The following is an 18,867-nucleotide window of genomic DNA, read 5'->3' as shown; positions in this document are numbered from 1 at the left end:
GGGATTTGTTTTGTAGAAGAAGAGCCCACCTCCGTGAAAATCAAGAGCCAGTGATTACTCAAAGTGGACGATTGCTTTCCAATGGCCCTGGTGTGACCTACACCCTATTGCTCCCCTGAGAGACCAGCAGGAGAAGAGAGTTCCAATGTATCCATTCCAATGTTATGATTTAGTCACAAGCGCTTGTTAACTCTTTTGATTGGTTAATCCATTTAGACCTGAGGCCGATTTTTTTTTAAAGTCTTCTAAACAGTTTTCTGAAAAACCCATGTTTCTATGTCAGTGGTTCTCAACCTTTTCATGTCAAGGACCCCCGGAATTATCTGTATTTGTCCTCCGACCCCCATCTGAACATATGTTGTTCCAGGGACCCCCCAGAAGCAAAGATTTGAGTTAAAATGTTCGCTCTGAAAGAATATATTCAAAGATTTGCGCCACATTTTCACAATTTTTTTTTTGCAGATCTACAAGCTCGTAGATGAGCTTTTAGATCTGCTGTTTTTCAACAGCTAAAGTATAACATAATGCTCAAAACACCAAAAGGGGTTGCCGACGTCCAGAATGGGTTAAATATTTATATATAAGAAATTCACGGAAAGATCACGATAACTGAAGAACACATTCAAACTGCAAATACAGCTCACAACGTGCCCGCATGGCAACGCACTGTGAGCTTGTAGATCAGCAATGGTTTTTAGCTGCATTTGTTTTGTGTGACAATATGAGAAAGCAAAGTAGAGAAAAACAAATAAAGTAAAAAGCTGAAATGATAGAGATATAAGGTGTCCTGCTTAGCGATTGCATTGGGACAGGAGGCCAGGTGGGTTGGCTGATTAGAGCGCTTGTTGCAATGTGTGTCAGGACAGCGACTGTCAATATCCCACAACACATTGATCGACAGATTTTACCTTATTTTGTTGACCCCCGATGTGTCCACGACTGTTCATGTTCGCTGAAAATGTTTATGTAATGTAAATGTTCGCTTACAAATATATACCGTATTGTGCCGAATATAAGACGAGATGATTCTGATTATAAGACAACCCCCATTTTTCCAAGACTCATTTGTGGAAAAAGAACATTTGAATGTCAAATAGTTTAGTCCCCGATTATATTACAACCCTGTTTTTTTAGGATATTTCCATTGAAAAAAAAAAGTCTTATATTCGGAACAATAGATTAAATTCAAAGCAAATTCCCTTTTTTCCCCTCTCTTTTTATTAAAATAGGAGATTTACAAGCTAATATCACAGCACAAGTGACGGGCTATAAGCTTGTATATCTGCTATCTCTGAATAGCCAATCAATGTGCTATGTCTAGATACTGTAAATAAAATCTAAAAAGACAGATGCTTTCCCGGCCTCAATGGGTTAAGCCTGAATTCTTAATGCTATCGTTTTAAATCATTAGTTATTCCATATTAAGATCTGGTTCATGTTTAGGGCTCAAAGTTCATATTTTGTCAAGAGTATCCAGTTTGATACTCTGGCTGTGTTTTGTTATTTTGATATTTGGCATGCCACTCTGGAGAGTTGAGTTGGTTTGTAGAAATAAATACAAATACATAATAATTATATAATGCATACCGTCATTAATGAATATACGATGTAATTTCCACATGCCATGTTCTTATTAGGTCCAATTACTAGCAAGCTGCTAGGAACACGGTGCTGGTTAATTGCTTCGTCTTCATTTCTGACCTCATCTGACCGTCGTGAAGAAAACCGCATGTACACTGCCATTAGTGATGCTGCCCGTTGCAGGCAACCGTAGCTTTGAGATAGAGCAATTAACACAACTCTTCAGGCAATTATCCAGCTAGGTAGTTAAAAGGGTGACTAGAGTGACATCTAAATGTGAGGGATGCGACAGCTAACGTTACTCACGTTCGGTTGATGCCGCTTCATGAGCTCAATCTATAGCTGTGCGAGTTAGACTTGAAACCTGTAAGCAAGTCTTTCAGAGAGACAGAGCTAATTAAGAGCTAATTAAGCCACATGAACCCTAGTGTCCTTATTCCAGGCATCCCAACACGTTGATTTCACAAGTTCACAACGGCTCGTTCGTTGATAACTTGTATTTATTTTTCGGCGAAGAGATGTGGTCGGTGTAGAGAAGGGGTCTTTACCCCTATAGGGCAGGGGTGTCCAATTATTTTTCAAAAGGGGCAATATTAGAAAATATAAAAACACCTGCAAGGGCCAACTACATAATTTAGCTTCGGATTTAAAGGATTCTATTTAACTATGAGTCTATGACCATCAATATTTAATATCAATTGGTCTTTTGTCAGGTGTGTGCTGTGAACAGAAAGTGCATCTCAGCCTTTTTTCAGCCTTATGTCAAACTTACCAAACTTAACCAAGCAAGCAAGGTAAAAAAATAAAAAATACAAGGAACACTGACAAATAATTTCATTTGCAGATGTACAAGCTCACAGCGCATCACTTCGTGCCACGAAGATCTACTATTTTTAAACATTTTGAAAATTTGTGAAAGTGTGAGAATACCGATGTAGTAGAATCGCCCTTGGGTAAACAGATGGTGTAGTAGTTCTCACAGCTCTGAACTGGCACATACATTTACAGTAAATTAATTTAACCAGTGGGATCATTGTTCTGATATCTGCTCATTAGGATCTCTTGTCAAGCTGGCCAATTTGGCAGGAAGGAACTGTATAAGCGCATCTCTAATGTAAAACGTACGACCTTGATGCACCATTTAATAGTTGCTATAAAACATATTCTGTGCCAAAGACAATAAATAAGTCATCTTGATGATTCATCTGGCTCGCTTCATCCCGTCATTGTGCGCAAGGGCAGGGGAGATCTCTCTCATCCTAACCACATGAACCCCAGCATCCCTGTTCTGGGCATGCCAAGATAGGCAAACATTTGCTGAAAATAGCATATCTCTGCTGTCGGGAAGAAACCACCCAACTCCAAAATGTACATTTTTCAGGAAATGAAAAATATACATTTTTCAGGAAATTAAGAACACCTTATATTTTGAAAACAAAGCAATACTGCCTCATCAAAGTTGCTGTTGTGACTTTATATATTCTCAATTACTTGGTGTTCAAAGAGAGCCCCCATGGGGGATCCCGGTCAACCAATATGAATGTGGGGTTCAAGTGGTTAAAAACATTACTCTGCAGTTCAACGATGTCAACTCATGTCACTGAAGAAGAAATTCTAACCTGACATTAAAAGGATATCCTGGAGTGAAGCCGAATACAATACACAACTCTTCCATTGTTGGTTGGAGGAAAAACAATGGAGGAATGCTGTTGGTATTAATGTCTTGACATTGTGCAACTCTAATTGTCCTAAAAACATCCACAGCACTTCCATGAATGCAGTGTACACAACACAGCACTCTATTGTGTCAAAGATAACTAATGAGTAGACCAATTATGGTGGACGGAGATTGATCAAAAGGACGGAGATAATTGATATCAAAACCGATCACATTGCCCCACAGGCTGGGAGCGTCTTTTGTGCAACACTCGATGTTATTTTCCGGTGGGACGTCATCGAAAATGTCCCCCCCCCCCATTTTAGCCGACGAGATCGCAAATCTTAAAACGTTGATAAATTTGCATTTCAAAACGATACGATAATATGTTGAGTTTCCATTTTGAAATACTTTGATTCATAAAATTAAAATAGTTTTTTCGATGCAGTTATTATATCGTAACATGCCGATCTACATCTCTGGAGCAGACAACCCTTGGTGGTGGAAACAACAGCGATGACTCTGCAATGTCTCCCGTTCAATCACAAGGGGGACATTGCAAAAAGGCTAAACGATGATATTAATAAAATAATAATATATTTTGTCATTATAGGCAAAACAAATCAGTCACTTTCAAAAATATTGAACGTATCAGATCCACAAGGTTGTGAGCTTGTAGATCTGATATTTTCACTACTGTTATCAATCGTCACACTTCTTCTAAAATTACACTTAGTTACTGTCCACCAAACCAATTCATAGAATTAAACACAAGTTAATCTGTTAGTTTTTATTTTATTTTATATATTTTCTAAAGCATGCTAGTATTTAGGGGCAATGATTAAATGACACCTCAAAGTAAATGATCGATTCACGTGGCTCATGTTTGTGCAAACCAAAACACAAAATACTAGGGTTACAGCTACAGTACGTGTGCACGCACGCACGCACGTACGCACCACTCATTCAGTCTGCTTTTGTCTCTCGACTCTCTCACTCCATCACGACCTGACACACACACACGCACACACGGACAGAAACAAAAAGCCCACACAAGGAGAGCAGGTGGGAGTACATTATATGGAGTGAGATTCAATGTGTTCTGTTGCTGCTGGAGTGATCTCCCTGAGCTGCAGGGTAGAGTGAGGGGGCGCCGACCATTACACAACTGGGCTTCAGTCAGAGCCTGCACAGGCCACTCCAAATCGACAGGCTCCTCTGAGCTGAGAGAAGTCTGGGGGAGGGGGGGATGAACCTGACTCAAAAACCTGACACCACTCGAGAAGTATAGTATGAAGAAAAAGTGGGGAAAAAAACGTGTTTTTTTGTTGTTGCTAAAATCTGCAGAGATTGCAAGTCTGTTGAGATGTCTGAGGCATGACATGTCCACAGTCACCGTCAGCACTAAGCCCTATATCTGGTCATCTGGGAGGATGGAAAGTAGCATGTGTAAGGCTGGGCAATTAGTCAAATTTATATCATAGTCCGGCAGCCGACAGGCTTCTTTTGTTTAAAGTAGGAAATGTGGTGTATAGTCTTTTTTATTGGCCAAAACTATTGTCTGTATACATACATTCATGAATCCACTTGCTGACCGGCTGTCAGTATTGAGCCTTTTTTATAGAGGTTTCTTGTGACCCTAACATTAACATCCAATGGCAGGCAAAATTGTCAAACTTTCCTTATGCTTTAAGTAGCATGTGACATGTCAACTTTATGATTCTGAATCCATTCCAAGCATTAGTTTTGCACAAAGAACACTCCTTGGGCTAAAAACGGCAATAGACGTCATGACATGTGATGAGGTCAGCACATTTTGGGCACATTTGGGCAAGTGGCTATGGCTGTTTTAGGCCAAGGAGTGTATTTTGTGCAAAACTAATGGAATGGATTCAGAATCATGAAAACCCCTTAGTTTGACATGTTACATGCGACTTAAAGCAAAAGGAAAGTTTGAATTTTTTTTGCCTTCTATAGGATGTTAATGGTAGAGTCACAAGAAACCCCTATACAAACATTGCTCAATACTGACAGCCGGTCAACAAGTGGATTCATGAATGTATACATAGACAATATTATAGGCCAATAAAAAAGACTATACCAAATGTCCCACCCGTCCACCTCGGCTGCCGGACTATCAAAACCTGTATTTGGAACCAATAACCACATTCATCTTCCCCATGTATATCGAATATTCAAATGTCTCATACAACGAATCAACACAAAAAGACAACATTCTTAGTTTGTTTATGATCAACTAAATGGATGTGTGTCACCTCAACAGTTTCAACGTGCTTTGGCATACACAGTGGGTGTACTGTACAAGTATCTGGAACTCTATTGGAGGGATGGCATGGAACACCATTCAAAGAAAAGATGTTCCCACATTTGATCGGGCCTACATATCCAACCACAAGCAGCAGGGCTCATCCTCAGGTGAGCATTAACACATTTAGGCCTGAGGACGATTCTACAAAATGCCTTTTGAATCCCGACAGTTTTATGAAAAACCTGTTTCTATGTCAGTCATTCTCAAACATGTCTCTGGAACAACAATATGTTGTTCCAGAGACCCCACAGAAGCAAAAGGTTAAGACAAACTGAAGGATCTACCAACAGCCATAGCCATCCTTAGCACCACTAGCAGGGATAATAACTCCATATACGACATCATTACATCCTTTATTTAACCAGGTTGAAAGTACTCAATGAGATTCAAATCTCTTTTCCAAGAGTGACCTGGCAGCATGAAACACTACAACAAACGGTACACAATGTCCAGTTAAAGAGCAAAACAGGATCAGGAACTAAAAAAAGGTTTTAAGGACCATGACGACATGATGACCTTATCATGCAACGAAGGCAGCCGGAAAACAATGCAGGTTGAATCACGAACGAACAAGAGTGCCTTCTTCCAAAGCCCATTCTCTCTGTGGTTGTACACAGTGTACAGTACTACCGTCTAAGAAACAGCAGGGTTCTTGAAGCCCAATATAATATCAGTGTCTTTCCCCCCCCCCTGCAGGCTCTCAGACTTGTTTTGGTTTAGTTTTCACCAGCTAATCTAACCCAAATCAGTGACAACAACATTGGCAGCAGTAAAAGAAACAACACGTCTCGTAATAAGGTGTTTTTTTTCCTTCTTTTTTGCTCTGCCCACAGCCAAGTTGTGCGAGAGCCATGTAGGAGCAGCTTGCACTCCCTGGCCTTAGCCTTGCTCCTCCTGTAACACCCCCCCGTCACACACCCACCCACCACCCCACGCCCCTCCCTGAAACCCCCACCTGCCATCTGGCTCAACCAGGAAGTGACTGTGTCGTCTGTGTACAGTACAGGGGAGGGGCTCCGCTGTGTTGTGATATCGCTGGCGCGTTGTTCTGGTCTCCTGCGTTCCGTGATAAATATTTAGGCCCCCGAAATGTGCTGACTGTGTATTACATACTGATTGCAGGGCGGGTGTGATCAAGGGGAGAAGGGGGGAGGGGGGGGGGGGAGAGAGAAAGAGAAAGAGAGAGAGAGAGAGATGGTGAGGAGTGAATCGGAGAGAGCCAGACGGGAGAGACGGGGGTGAGGTTTGCATACAACAACAGATAGGCAAATATGGCGTGTGCGCGGGCGGGGGTGTGGGGCTGGTGAAGAGTCTTGTTGAACAGAACTGCTGAGTGGGCGAGAGGATGATACAGAGGCGTTGTGTGGGTGGGATCAGTGACTCACACTGCAGCCTCATAACGTACACAAACACACTGGAACGGCAACTTATTGTAAGTACCGTCTACTTTAGGGGCGAAACAACTAATCAAACTAATCGATTTAATTGATTATCGATAATTTCATGGTACAATCGATGAACCCATTTTGGGCGGGAACCCCTTTTGGTGTTTTAAGCATTATGTTATGCTTTAGCTGTTGAAAAATAGCAGACCTATACAAGCTCGTAGCTCGTACAAGCTTGTAGGTCTGCTATTTTTTTTTAATCATGAAAATATGGCGCAGATTTGGAATATATATCCTTTCAGAGCGAACATTTTTAACTCAAATCTTTGCTTCTGGGGGGAGGTCCCTGGAACAACATATTTTGAGATGGGGGTCGGAGGCCAAATACATAGAATTCTGGGGGTCCTTGACATGAATCACTGACTGAAACAGTGGGATTTAGAAGGCATTTGTAGAATCGTCCTCAGGTCTAAATGGGTTAATAATCAATCCCTATTTTGGGGATATACTGTAGGTGAAAAGGTACAATTTTTTTTTTAATTATTTGATATTCACAAAAATAGTGAAAATAGTATCTAGTACAGTACAAGACAAATAGTACATATACTGTATTCTACAAACCAGTTAATCAGACCAGCCAAACGACTTCTCCCTACGTACAGGCTGTACTGTACACTTGTGTACAATATGGGCCTCATGGCTCGGCAAGGCTTACTACTTATACTGTTAGTGTTCCATGGCGTCTTCACGGCAGTGTTGATTTTGACAGCACATTTTTATTTTAGTCTTTTGAATAGTTTCCATTTAGTTTTAGTCTCATTTTAGTCACCTGGAATGTTTTAGTGTTAGTCTAGTTTTAGTGGACTAAACTTACAGATGATTTAGTCAACTAAAATTTATTTTGGCGGGCCTCGATGCTGTCGTAATGGGTAATTTTACACTTGCTGAAAAAAGCAGGTCTACAAGCTCAGTGTAAAATGACTTGTGTATTTTGCTTATCTCTTGTCCATAGTCCCTTCCTAACATTTTAGTCTAGTTTTTATTTGTTGATAAAATGTCCTACTTCAGGAGGTTGCATCTGTAACTCAGCATTGGCAAAATCAAACATGTTTGTTGCCAACAAGTGCCTGAAATTTGAGCAAGCCCCACCTCAGCATACATCTAGATAGGACACTGTCCTTCAAGCAACACTGGATTTACAAATATCCTTGCAAGCCCTGGATCTTATCTGCAGCCAGTCAAAAAGGTTGACGTTGCCATCAACAGCTCCCTCTACATCATAGCTGGTTGCCTGAAGGCCACCCTGTGTTCCTCATGGGACGACACCAGCCATCGATGGGAGGCTGCTACCCTCGCCCTGGAAAACATGACTGGCACATCCTGCATGCTATCACAACGACAGCAGCACTTACAGTACATACAGACTCAAGTCCTGCCATCCCTACAACAAGAGATGCTCCGTTCTATCCCTGGGGACCTGTCTATCAATGCATGGCTGACGAGATAGTGGGAGATGGCCGGACCCACACAAATCCATCAGTACATCCGGTGCCCAGGGGATGCCATCACAGTTGAAGGCAATGGACCCTCCTGAACCACCTACGCACCAAATCATCAATGAAGTGGGGCTTGGAAAACACCTGCACAAGCCAAGGACATCTGACAATACATCAGATTCTCTTGAGTAGCTCGAGTGATGGTGCCACTATTGGACACATTGGATGTGGTCCACAGTACATTTATACCACACAGTTAAAGTTAAGTGGTCTGATGATGATAATGATAAACATAATTATTCCTTCATACAGAAAATGCAGTGCTTTCCATCAACAAAATCACATGAACAGTACTTCACATAATCATGCATAATGATGAAATTAACTTAAAAACCGAGTGCTTACTGTAAACATATAGCCTACAGAAATGGCACTTTCTGGTTATTATTATTATTATTTTTTTCCACAAGCTGCATCCAACACACTTCATGGTTGATTGTGGACAGTTCTGAACCTTTTCTGTAGAAATTAAACAAGAAACGAATGCAGCATTTACTACATGGTGACAGAAATGCAAATGCCACTTCTTGCATGTGTCTCCTGAACTTGAACACAGTATTTTGCGTTGAACAAATTTGTTTAGAAATCCGATGTTGTACACCGCATCTCCCACTACCTAAAGAGTGCTGTGTTGCACCCCGAAAATAGCTGATCTACAAGCTCTCAACGCATTGCAGCGCGACGTGTTCTTGAGCTTGTAGATCAGCTATTTTTGTCCAAAAGTGCCCCCTCTTACGGGATTTCAGCCCCTGCCCCTCTTAACGCTCTCTGCACGTCCCTGCTCACCAGTGCCGGCTCCAGAGACCTCAGTACACCCGTCCTTCATGACCTACACGGGCTTCCATCCTGAATGTCAAAACAAAAGAGCACCGCTACAAAACCCTGCCTCAAGTTCCTCACCACCTTACGAGTTACTCAATAATCTGGCACCGTCTCTGACCTGCTCCACCACTACGCCCCCCTCCCGTTCCCCTCAGGTCCAGTGAAGCCAACCGCCTGGAGGTCCCCCCCCCCCCCCAAGACCAAGTACCGAACTTGGGCGTGATATAGGGCAGCCCTCTCCCTCTGGAACGCACTCCACAGCCATGCTACAGAGCCTCTTCCTTCCTTCAAAATCACACTCAAACACCCACCTCTTTAAGATAGCTTTTCTACAGCTGAGGTTGAGTTACAGTAAGAGGTCTCGCAAGACCGGCTTAACCTTTTATTATCGATTTTAGACTAGAACTTTTATGTAAAGCGACTTTGGGTACTTAGAAAAGCGATATATAAATCTGAACTATTATTAATCAAATTAATACATTTATATTTCAAATCAATAATCTCTAATAATACATTAATAATAATGAATTAATTAATAATATCGCAGAGTCACTGAGTCACCTACAAGCTCAACAAGTTGTTGTTAGCGTGTAGATCTGCTATTTTCAATGTTACACGACAATGTTTCACAATGAAGCTTACAATTATTTTATTAATCAAAAAAAGTGCTATCGAATAATCACCAAGAAAATAATCGATAGTTAAAGCCCTACTTATCTACATCAAATTGATTATGTCCGTCTCTAATGTGGCAGGTGTTTCTCCAATCAATTATAACTTGTCTTGTTTTTTGGCACGTCGACCAATGAAATCTCGCAGGTCATTCCGGGTGGCCGCAAAGGTTAACACTGCTAATTTTAGGGAGACTTCTGCATGAGAGATAAAAAATAGCCTGACATTACCACCCATTGACACCAAAGAATGAACCATGCAGCCATGTTAAATGACACGCCCTGAAATATTCTTGAAACGCCCCGGTTTTACGACATGAATAACTGGAATACGATCAAACGACGTATGGAAAGCATTGATTATAATTATGATGGAAAGCCAATACAAAAAAAGGTTTCGCCTCGCTGCCTGTCATGTCCGCGCCGTTTAAATGGTTTAAAGGACCACTTCACCACTTTTCAACCTATCTTCATATAATAGGTCCTCACTAATAATCATGAAAAAATGGCACGATTTTTTTCTACTCAGTCTGTGTCTCATAGGAGGGCTGTGGGCAGTTTAAAAACCGTCTTCCAGTGACAACATCATTAGGCAGATTTTTTTTTAAACAGAACGACAGCTTCCAACCAGATTTGGCGTGAGGTACGTCAAAGTCACGTTGGAAAATGAAAAAATGCCGGAAAATTGTGGCGATATCGGCCATACGCCCATGATTTGGTGTAAATCACGTTGATAAATGAGGCGTTGAAGAGCGGTACAAATTGGTTCCTGGAAGAAAATAATGTATTTGGTACAGCTCTACTGATACAATAGGCTCCTTCTCATTGTGGGTTACAAGATGGAGGCCATGCATGCACTCACTCACTCAAGTCACTGAGGATGAAAGCCAGCGGAAAATAGATCCATTATCCCATTTTGGGCAGAAACCCCTTTTGGTGTTAGCATTATGTTATGCTTTAGCTATTGAAAAATAGCAGATCTACAAGCTCATGTGAGCTCAAGCTCACGAGTGGCGCGCTACGAGCTTGTAGGTCTGCTATTTTTTTTAAACTGTCAGGATTTAAGACATTTTTAGAATCTGATCTCAGGTCAAAATGCGTTAAAGAACCACCATTCTTCTGTGCGTTCGAATCTGATCTCAGGTCAGAATGGGTTATTTGAGAATGCTCTCCATTAGGAGATGATTGGTTACCATAGTTCCATCGAGAGACTCTTTGCTGCCTCTGATTGTGAAGACTTCAAAGGCAGCCTCATCACAAAGTCTGATGGGACTTACCACTAAGGCACTTGACCAGTTGGACAGGCAACAATGGATGCTTTTTAGGCCCATGCATATGCATCAATCCACCTCCTACTGTTCCCACTTTACTTGCAAAGGGAGACCAGGGAATCGGCTGTCAAATTACACTAGGTGGGGTTGGCAAAAAGGTTGTCTGTTCTGTTGAAAGGTTCAGTCACCAGGTGTGCTGAGCTGAAGACACACGTTGTGAGCTTGTAGATCGACTGTTCTTGAGGGTCCTCTTTGGCTTTTTGAAAATATGCTCAACCTAAATGTGTCTCTTTTTATGTTTTCATTGACTGTGAATGTTGATATCCCTGAAGGAGGCTTGAATGCTTTTCTTTTTGGTCGTTTAAGATTAACATTCAGGGTTCGGCAAGCTGCTATAGGAAGGAACTGTAATTGACCCTTGTTCCGCAGAAGGGCGCTTTAATGTCACCTACAAAGGCACCATGGCGAGTCAATGTCAGGAGAGCTTGTTAAGTTTTGATAAACCGGCTTTGACCCTCTATGCTCGTTAAAATATACTGATAAACTGGCTTTGACCCTCTATGCTTGTTAAAATATACTGCCATGATGGCACGGCCACAAGACCCATGCAAAGCCTCAAGGTGCACAGAGTCACCTGTTGAGTTGTAATATCACATCTAAAACACACACATCACCCTCCCGGGAAGGTATTATACCATCTCCGCAATTAGCACAAGGGTGCTGTCTCGCTTATCTGGCAATATAACAAATGTTCTCTTATGGGAGTAATGTATAACCAAACAACAAACACTAAGTGAGTTTTTAAGTAGTGTACATAAAGGTCTTATTGTCAATATCCGTGTGTTGCACCTGCTATAGTCAGTGCTGATTGCAAAATAAGGGGGGAGAGAAACGCACCAGAGCTTGCTGTATCTTTGTCGAACGGAGACAGCTAGCTTAATATTACATCTAGATATAAAACTAAAATGCAGTAGAACACTTAAGAGTTATGGGCTAATGAATACCAAACTGGGGGGTCCGTGGATTTAAAACGTTTGAGAACCACTGCCCTAGATTAGATGATTACATTTAGAAGGTAACGAGGTCATGGTCTGGTCATGGTCAAACGTCACAAAAATATCTAATCGTTTTTCAGTCTTAACTTCATCACAAATGTGACCAGATTTGACTGAGAGGCTGCCATCGTGCAAATTCCAGCACGATGGAGAAAAAGGAAAAGAATCCTCAAAATGAGGCACTCTTCACATACTAGAGCATGTCTGAAATAAGTGTCAGAGCTGAAATCGACATGTAAATATGAAATAAATGCTTAAACATGAAAACATGTAGGTGTAATGTTAGAGACCACAGAAGTGAACCTTTCTAAGCCTGTTTTCTCAACTCACTGTTTTCTGCAAGACATTACTCTATAAGCCATATCTCCAAAACTGGTGGTTCAAACTGAACAACCAATGTCAATTTGAAGCTATGATTCCCTGCTTTCATATGACATGAAAAATGAAAATTCAAACTAATCCAATGGAAGTCCCTCGGTCAAATTTAGTCACAAATATGTCTCTGACCCACCGCACTGAATATAAGAAGACAAAGCTCATTTATAATTTGTTCTATTGAAAGGGGGTTTATTTGCCCTTTGTTAATGCAACAAATAATTGAAATTATCCCAAATAATTGCGATTAAGCGATTTTTCAGGCTGCTACGCAGCTACTCCAGTCCTATATTGCGCAGCTCAGAGCAATCGTCACCAAGTAATGGCCATGTGAAGTGTTAAACACTGCAGTTGTGTGTGCAAATTTGTTTCTTGGGTGCGAATATTTTCATGGCAGAACCTTGGATAGCGTTTGTGCCATCTTTGGTGCAGATTGGAGCAATGGGGTACCTGTGGCCCCCCCGATGCCCCACCAACTGGTGAAGCTGGTATGACCATTCTGATGGCAGACCACTGACCAGTGTTTGGCAGCACATCTTGATTGTAGTTTTAGTCATAGTCTCTTGAATAGTTTTCATCTAGTTTTAGTCACATTTTAGTCACCTGGAATGTTTTAGTGTTAGTCTAGTTTTAGTCAACTAAATCTACAGTTGATTTAGTCGAAAAAAATAGCCCGCCCTACAAGCTCACAACGCGTCGGAGCGCGACGCCATTTTGAGCTTGTAGATCGGCTATTTTCAGCATGCAACTAATTGTAAAATGTCTTATACTGGATCTCTTGTCCACTGGTACCTTCCTAAAATTTTAGTCTAGTTTTTTATCTGTTGATGAAATTGTCAGTATATTTAGTCTTAGTTTCAGTCATCATAGCTTCGATTTTATTTAGTTTCCATTTAGTTTTCGTCAGTGGGAAAAGGTAGTCGACGAACATTATTTCGTCTTAGTTTTAGTCGACGAAATAAACACACTGGCCTGCATGTTACGTTTGTAAGTTCCCCCCACCCACCCAACCAGGCAGTGTTTACTGTAGGATTGTGACATGGGAGGCCTACCCGTCACAGGTGCCTCGATGTCCAGAAGGTTCTTCTCTGCTCGTAAGATGGTGGCGCCCTCGCCGATGAGCCGGAGGGCGACCGCTTCGTCCACCCGACCCTCCTTGGTTAGGTGGGCCTTCAGCACGTCCACCTTGGGCTTCCCCTCGCTGTCGAACACCTCCTTGGCTAAGAGCCGGTGGCTGGGAGGGAATGGGACCGCTGCAGAAAGAAGCACACACACACACACAAGTTGCAGTTTACTCCTCCAAACGTTTTCATATCAAGGACCCCCAAAGTTAGTGGTACGGAACCCCCCATCTGAAAATACTTTGTTTTGCCCCCAGGGGCAGGATTTGTGGTGTTAAAAAATATTTACAGTATTCAAATATAGCTGACCTACAAGCTTGTAGATCTGCTATATTCAAATAGCCAATTTATATGCAGTATGTATGGTTTTAAACTGGTCAAACGGATTTTGATGCCGATTTTGAAGCACCGGTTTACTGATTTTGAACAGCGCCTGAACTCACAGCATCTTCTTAATCCTGATAGACTTGAAATAATGGTGATGTTTGAACAAGATGCCACAGTTCATTGCACATCAACGAGGAAATTGTGGTCAAGCTGTTTGATTTGCATAATGCACTCCACGGGATGCACTCAACTCGGCGGTGCTCCCCTCCCCTGCTTAGAGGCCGCCCGCTGTGAGCCTCCACATCTATTTGATTTGCTGCTATGACCGGTCAGTTCATTTTGAATGTGAACAACAGACCCATACTGGCTTGAGGTGCCAAAGCACACTCTGGAGAACAGTGAGTTGGGGATAATGTGTCGGACTGGCTGATTCTGCCGTCCCACAAGCCACGACCACCTGTGATAAACCTTTACAAACTAGTGTCTTGCTAAATCCCCCCATTTAGGCCTGAAAAAAGTCTTCTAAATCCTGACAGTTTTCTGAAATACCTATGTTTCTAGGCCTATATCACTCAATATTTCAGGTCAAGGACCCCAAAAATGATCTGTAATTGGCCTCCGACTCCCATCTGAAAATATGTTGTTCCAGGGACTTCCCCAGAAGCAAAGATTTCGTAGATATGAGCTTGTAGATCTGCTATTTTACAATAGCTAAATTATAACATAATGTTTAAAACACCAAAAGGGGTTCCCGCCCAAAATGGGTTAATGAGCTGTAAGGCTTAGATATTTTCCGATCTCGAATGCATCTGTCCAATGTTAAGCATAGACAATGGGGATAAAAAACGACACGGTTGTGTGGCATTTGTTTTCTCATATGTCACTCAGAATTATCTAATAGTCTGATTACAAATTTCCATCACAAAAGCAGTTGGAAGCACACAGTAAATTAGTGTGGCATATTTCCACAACAAATTGCATTACTCTCAATTTTCCATAATTGGACGACTTGAATAGAACAGTGTGTCACTTCAATTCAATTAATTCATGTCCCAGTGAGTAATACTGGATGTATTGCAACCAATCTGTTCAGAAGACTCAGGGCACACTTGTGGATTTTCCATCTGTAACCAACCACTTTACACAAAGTGTGGTACGTTTAAAGGAGAATTCCATACTAGAAGGCTTTCTTACCTTTATTTGTAGTCGTTATATCCCCACCAAAGAGGTCCAGGTGTTATTTTGTGCAAAAGTGCATTATTGACTATTTCCCTTTCCCCTAATATAAGCCCTCAATAGGTGTTGGGTTTTTGTGCTATCGAAATAAGTAGTAAAATATATACAAAATAAATGATTTTTGAGCGATGGAAATAAGCAAATTAGCACAACACCCCATAGCCCCATTCAATACAACGCAATGAATTGAATGGGGATTCAATGCAATGCAATTCATTGAGGGCTTATATTAGGGGAAATAGCCAACAATGCACTTTTGCACAAAATAACACCTGGACCTCTTTGGTGGGGACGTAACAACTACAAATAAAATCTAAGAAAGCCTTCTAGCATGGAATTCTCCTTTAATATTATTCTATTTAATGCAAATAGCCTTATTATTGCCATTTAGTCCTCAAACCAAATTTGAACTGAAAGGGAAGAAGGTTTTTTCCATTTAGCCTCCTGTCCATCCCAATACCAAAAAGCGTTATGTCAATCTCGTGATCCACATGGAAAGCTTGTGGCTCCAATGTGCACACTTTGTGTGGTCACCCTGCTGCGACATCAGTCATCTATGACATTATCTTATCATTGCTTGTGTCACACACATGAAGCACCAAAAGAAGCAGATCTACAGGCCTGAATACACACATGAAGCACCAAAAGAAGCAGATCTACAGGCCTGAATACACACATGAAGCACCAAAAGAAGCAGATCTGCAGGCCTGAATCGCGGCGCGAATCGATTTTTTCAGCTTCATCTACTATTTTTTGAACATAATGAGTTTTCTACCTGACAAGACGTTTGTGATGTATGATTCCAAATAATGGGAAAGGTTTCAACTTTCAACCCAATCAGCTCAAAGTTAATCCATTTTCCATTCTGCTATTTTTTGAAAGAATGTGACAATGTGGCCCAAATCTTTCAATATTATTAGAATTCAGAGCGAACGTTTTTAACTCAAATCTTTGCTTCCGAGGGGGTTGGGGTCCCTGGAACAACATATTTTCAGATGGGGGTCGGCGGCCAATTACACCAAAAAACAACAACAGATAAAAGCATCCAAACTGCTACCCCAATGACTGCAACGTAAGAGTATACAGTTAGTTCTCTTCACAAAGCAAAACTCAAATGAATAAGTTCTAAAATAAACTAAGGAGACCTTTATGAATGAGTCACAATTCCACCCACAGACTTTTCAATTCAGCAGTTTCTCAGAATATATTAAAAAAAAAAGAAAAACTCATTCTTAATTACCATCTCCACAATTAGGCACATTGCATACTGGCATGACTAACCCATTTAGACCAGAGGACGGTTCTACAAATGCCTTCTAAATCGTAAAGGTTTTCTGAAAAGCCCTATGTTTCTATGTCATTGGTGCTCAAACATTTACCGTACATGTCAAGAACCCCCAGAATTATCAGGTATTTGGCCGCCGAAAATATGTTGTTCCAGGGACTCCCCCCCCCCCCCCCCCCCACACCCCCACCCCCACCCCCAGGAGCAAAGATTTGAGTTGAAAACTTTCGCGCTGAAAGAATATATATTCAAAACATTTGCCCCACATTTTCACAAATAAAAAGCAGATCTACAAGCTTGTAGAGCTTGTAGATCTGCTATTTTTCAATAGCTAAAGTATAACATAATGCTTTAAAACACCAAAAGGGGTTCCCGCCCAGAATGGACTAATGTGCTCTGCCACTGGGCAATGCGGGCATTATAAAATATCAGCTGACAAAACTAGGGGGGGGAGGTGGATTTCACGATTAGGACCCATTGATTTCCCAGAGGCGACATCAACAGTAATCAGATCCTCACTTTATATTCTCTGTGTCACACCATGCTAATGACGTCTGTGCAAGTGTGCAACGGCGCTGTCCTAACGACAAGGGTGAAATCTTTCTAACAGGTGTGTGCCAATTAACTGCAATGTCACTGAGGAGGACCTCCTGGTGTTTTGTTGTGTGGTCTTAACAAAAAAAAATGTTTTATCCCAATTGGAATACACATTTTCTGCCATTTTGTATGTACTGTATATGATCTTCTTGATTATTTGATTAAAACGCATTTAAACCTGTGCACCTGACACTGATGCTACAAATGTCTTCTAAAATCATTTTCTGAAAAAACCTATGTTTCTAATATGTCAGTGGTTCTCAAACTGTCAAGGAGCCGCAAGATTATGTGCGATTCGCTCGTAAAGAATATATTCAAAGATTTGCGACACATTTTCACGATTTCTCAAAAATAGCAGACCTACAAGCTCGTAGCGCGCTTGTAGATCTGCTATTTTTCAATAGCTACAGTATAACAATGCTTAAAACACCAAAAGGGGTTCCCGCCCAAAATGGGTTAAGGTTCAAGGTTAAAAAAAGGGGGTTCCCGCCCAGAATGGGTTAACCAACATGAGCAAGATTAAGTCTGTTTTTGGTTCTAGATTCAGTTTCAGGTTGTTGTTTTTTTTTAACTGTCCAGGCCTAACCTCTACCACAACCACCACCCGCCATGGTAGTACCAAAGCAATGCAACAAGCCAGAGGTGCATCAAGGTGTCCTCAGAGCCAGTCCTATAGCAATTTTATATTGCATCTGGGGAACAGTACAAAGTCAGTGAAAGACAGCTATAATCTGGTCTATTGCTAGTGCAGAGAGGAGAGGAGACAGATGGTTGACATTTATAACGAGAAAAATTATAATAACTGATATTGTGCTATTCACTTCAACTTCGCCACTCAGAATGCTGTTATATTACTTGTGTATATATAACTTGTTACAAACAATTACCATTATTGTGTACTACTCACTACTTCATAACTGTAACCCTCTCTACCCACCAGGATTTATTAATAAAACACATTTCCTGCCGACATGTTTTGTACAAATCACGGGACCTGTGACCATCCATCTTAAACGGGGAAGTAAGAGTTGCATGATCGCATCCTGTCCGTCGGTCAATCGGGTCCCAAACTAGCAATGCAAGACGATAATATGCTAACCAGAGCCAAGCGCTAGCCTTTTATTAGCATCCAAAGAGCATACTTTGTCACCAAATCTATTATGGGACTCTATGGACTGAGAATGGAGTGAGATCGGATGAGCGTTTTAACATTGTGACAGTCATCCTCTGGCAAAATGCGGAGGGAGCCCTCTGAGGCAGTCGAAACCCTTCAAACCTCAAACCAAAAATAATTGACAATCTGATTGACCTTTGCCTTGATTGATCTTTGAACAATATCGGTGTCACCAGACAGTCATGCATCCGAGGCATTCAGAAATCCCCAACCGATATAGAATTACCGTAACACCCCCTTGTCTGGCCTTTCCCAAGCACCTGCTGTGCAACTCTAGCCCCAGGCCTTAAGTGACAGGCTTGGCGGCGACTTGAGGAGCAATGCCATAGTGCGAGTATGGTGATGGTAGCCAAGGCTGGGAAATGATATCGGAAGAGATATTTAGAAACATGTAGGTTCATCAAAGTTCTTAAATGGACTAAATT

General features: G+C 41.4%; 1 protein-coding gene across 6 annotated transcripts in view; it reads right to left on the bottom strand.

Annotated features, from left to right (window-relative positions):
• Nucleotides 1-18,867, bottom strand: part of LOC308335655 (protein phosphatase 3 catalytic subunit alpha) — a 94,208-nt gene that overhangs the window by 41,335 nt on the left and 34,006 nt on the right. For all 6 annotated transcript variants that reach the window (XM_080792762.1, XM_080792764.1, XM_080792763.1 and 3 more), the window contains exon 2: nucleotides 13,755-13,955. In XM_080792762.1, coding sequence (XP_080648888.1) covers nucleotides 13,755-13,955 — 201 coding nt within the window. The remainder of the gene's footprint in view (nucleotides 1-13,754; nucleotides 13,956-18,867) is intronic.

The sequence above is a fragment of the Protomyctophum bolini genome, assembly GCF_963924005.1.
Source record: "Protomyctophum bolini genome assembly, chromosome: 20".
Taxonomy (NCBI): domain Eukaryota; kingdom Metazoa; phylum Chordata; class Actinopteri; order Myctophiformes; family Myctophidae; genus Protomyctophum; species Protomyctophum bolini.
Note: the sequence above shows the minus strand (reverse complement) of the source record. Positions and strands in the feature narration are given on the sequence as shown.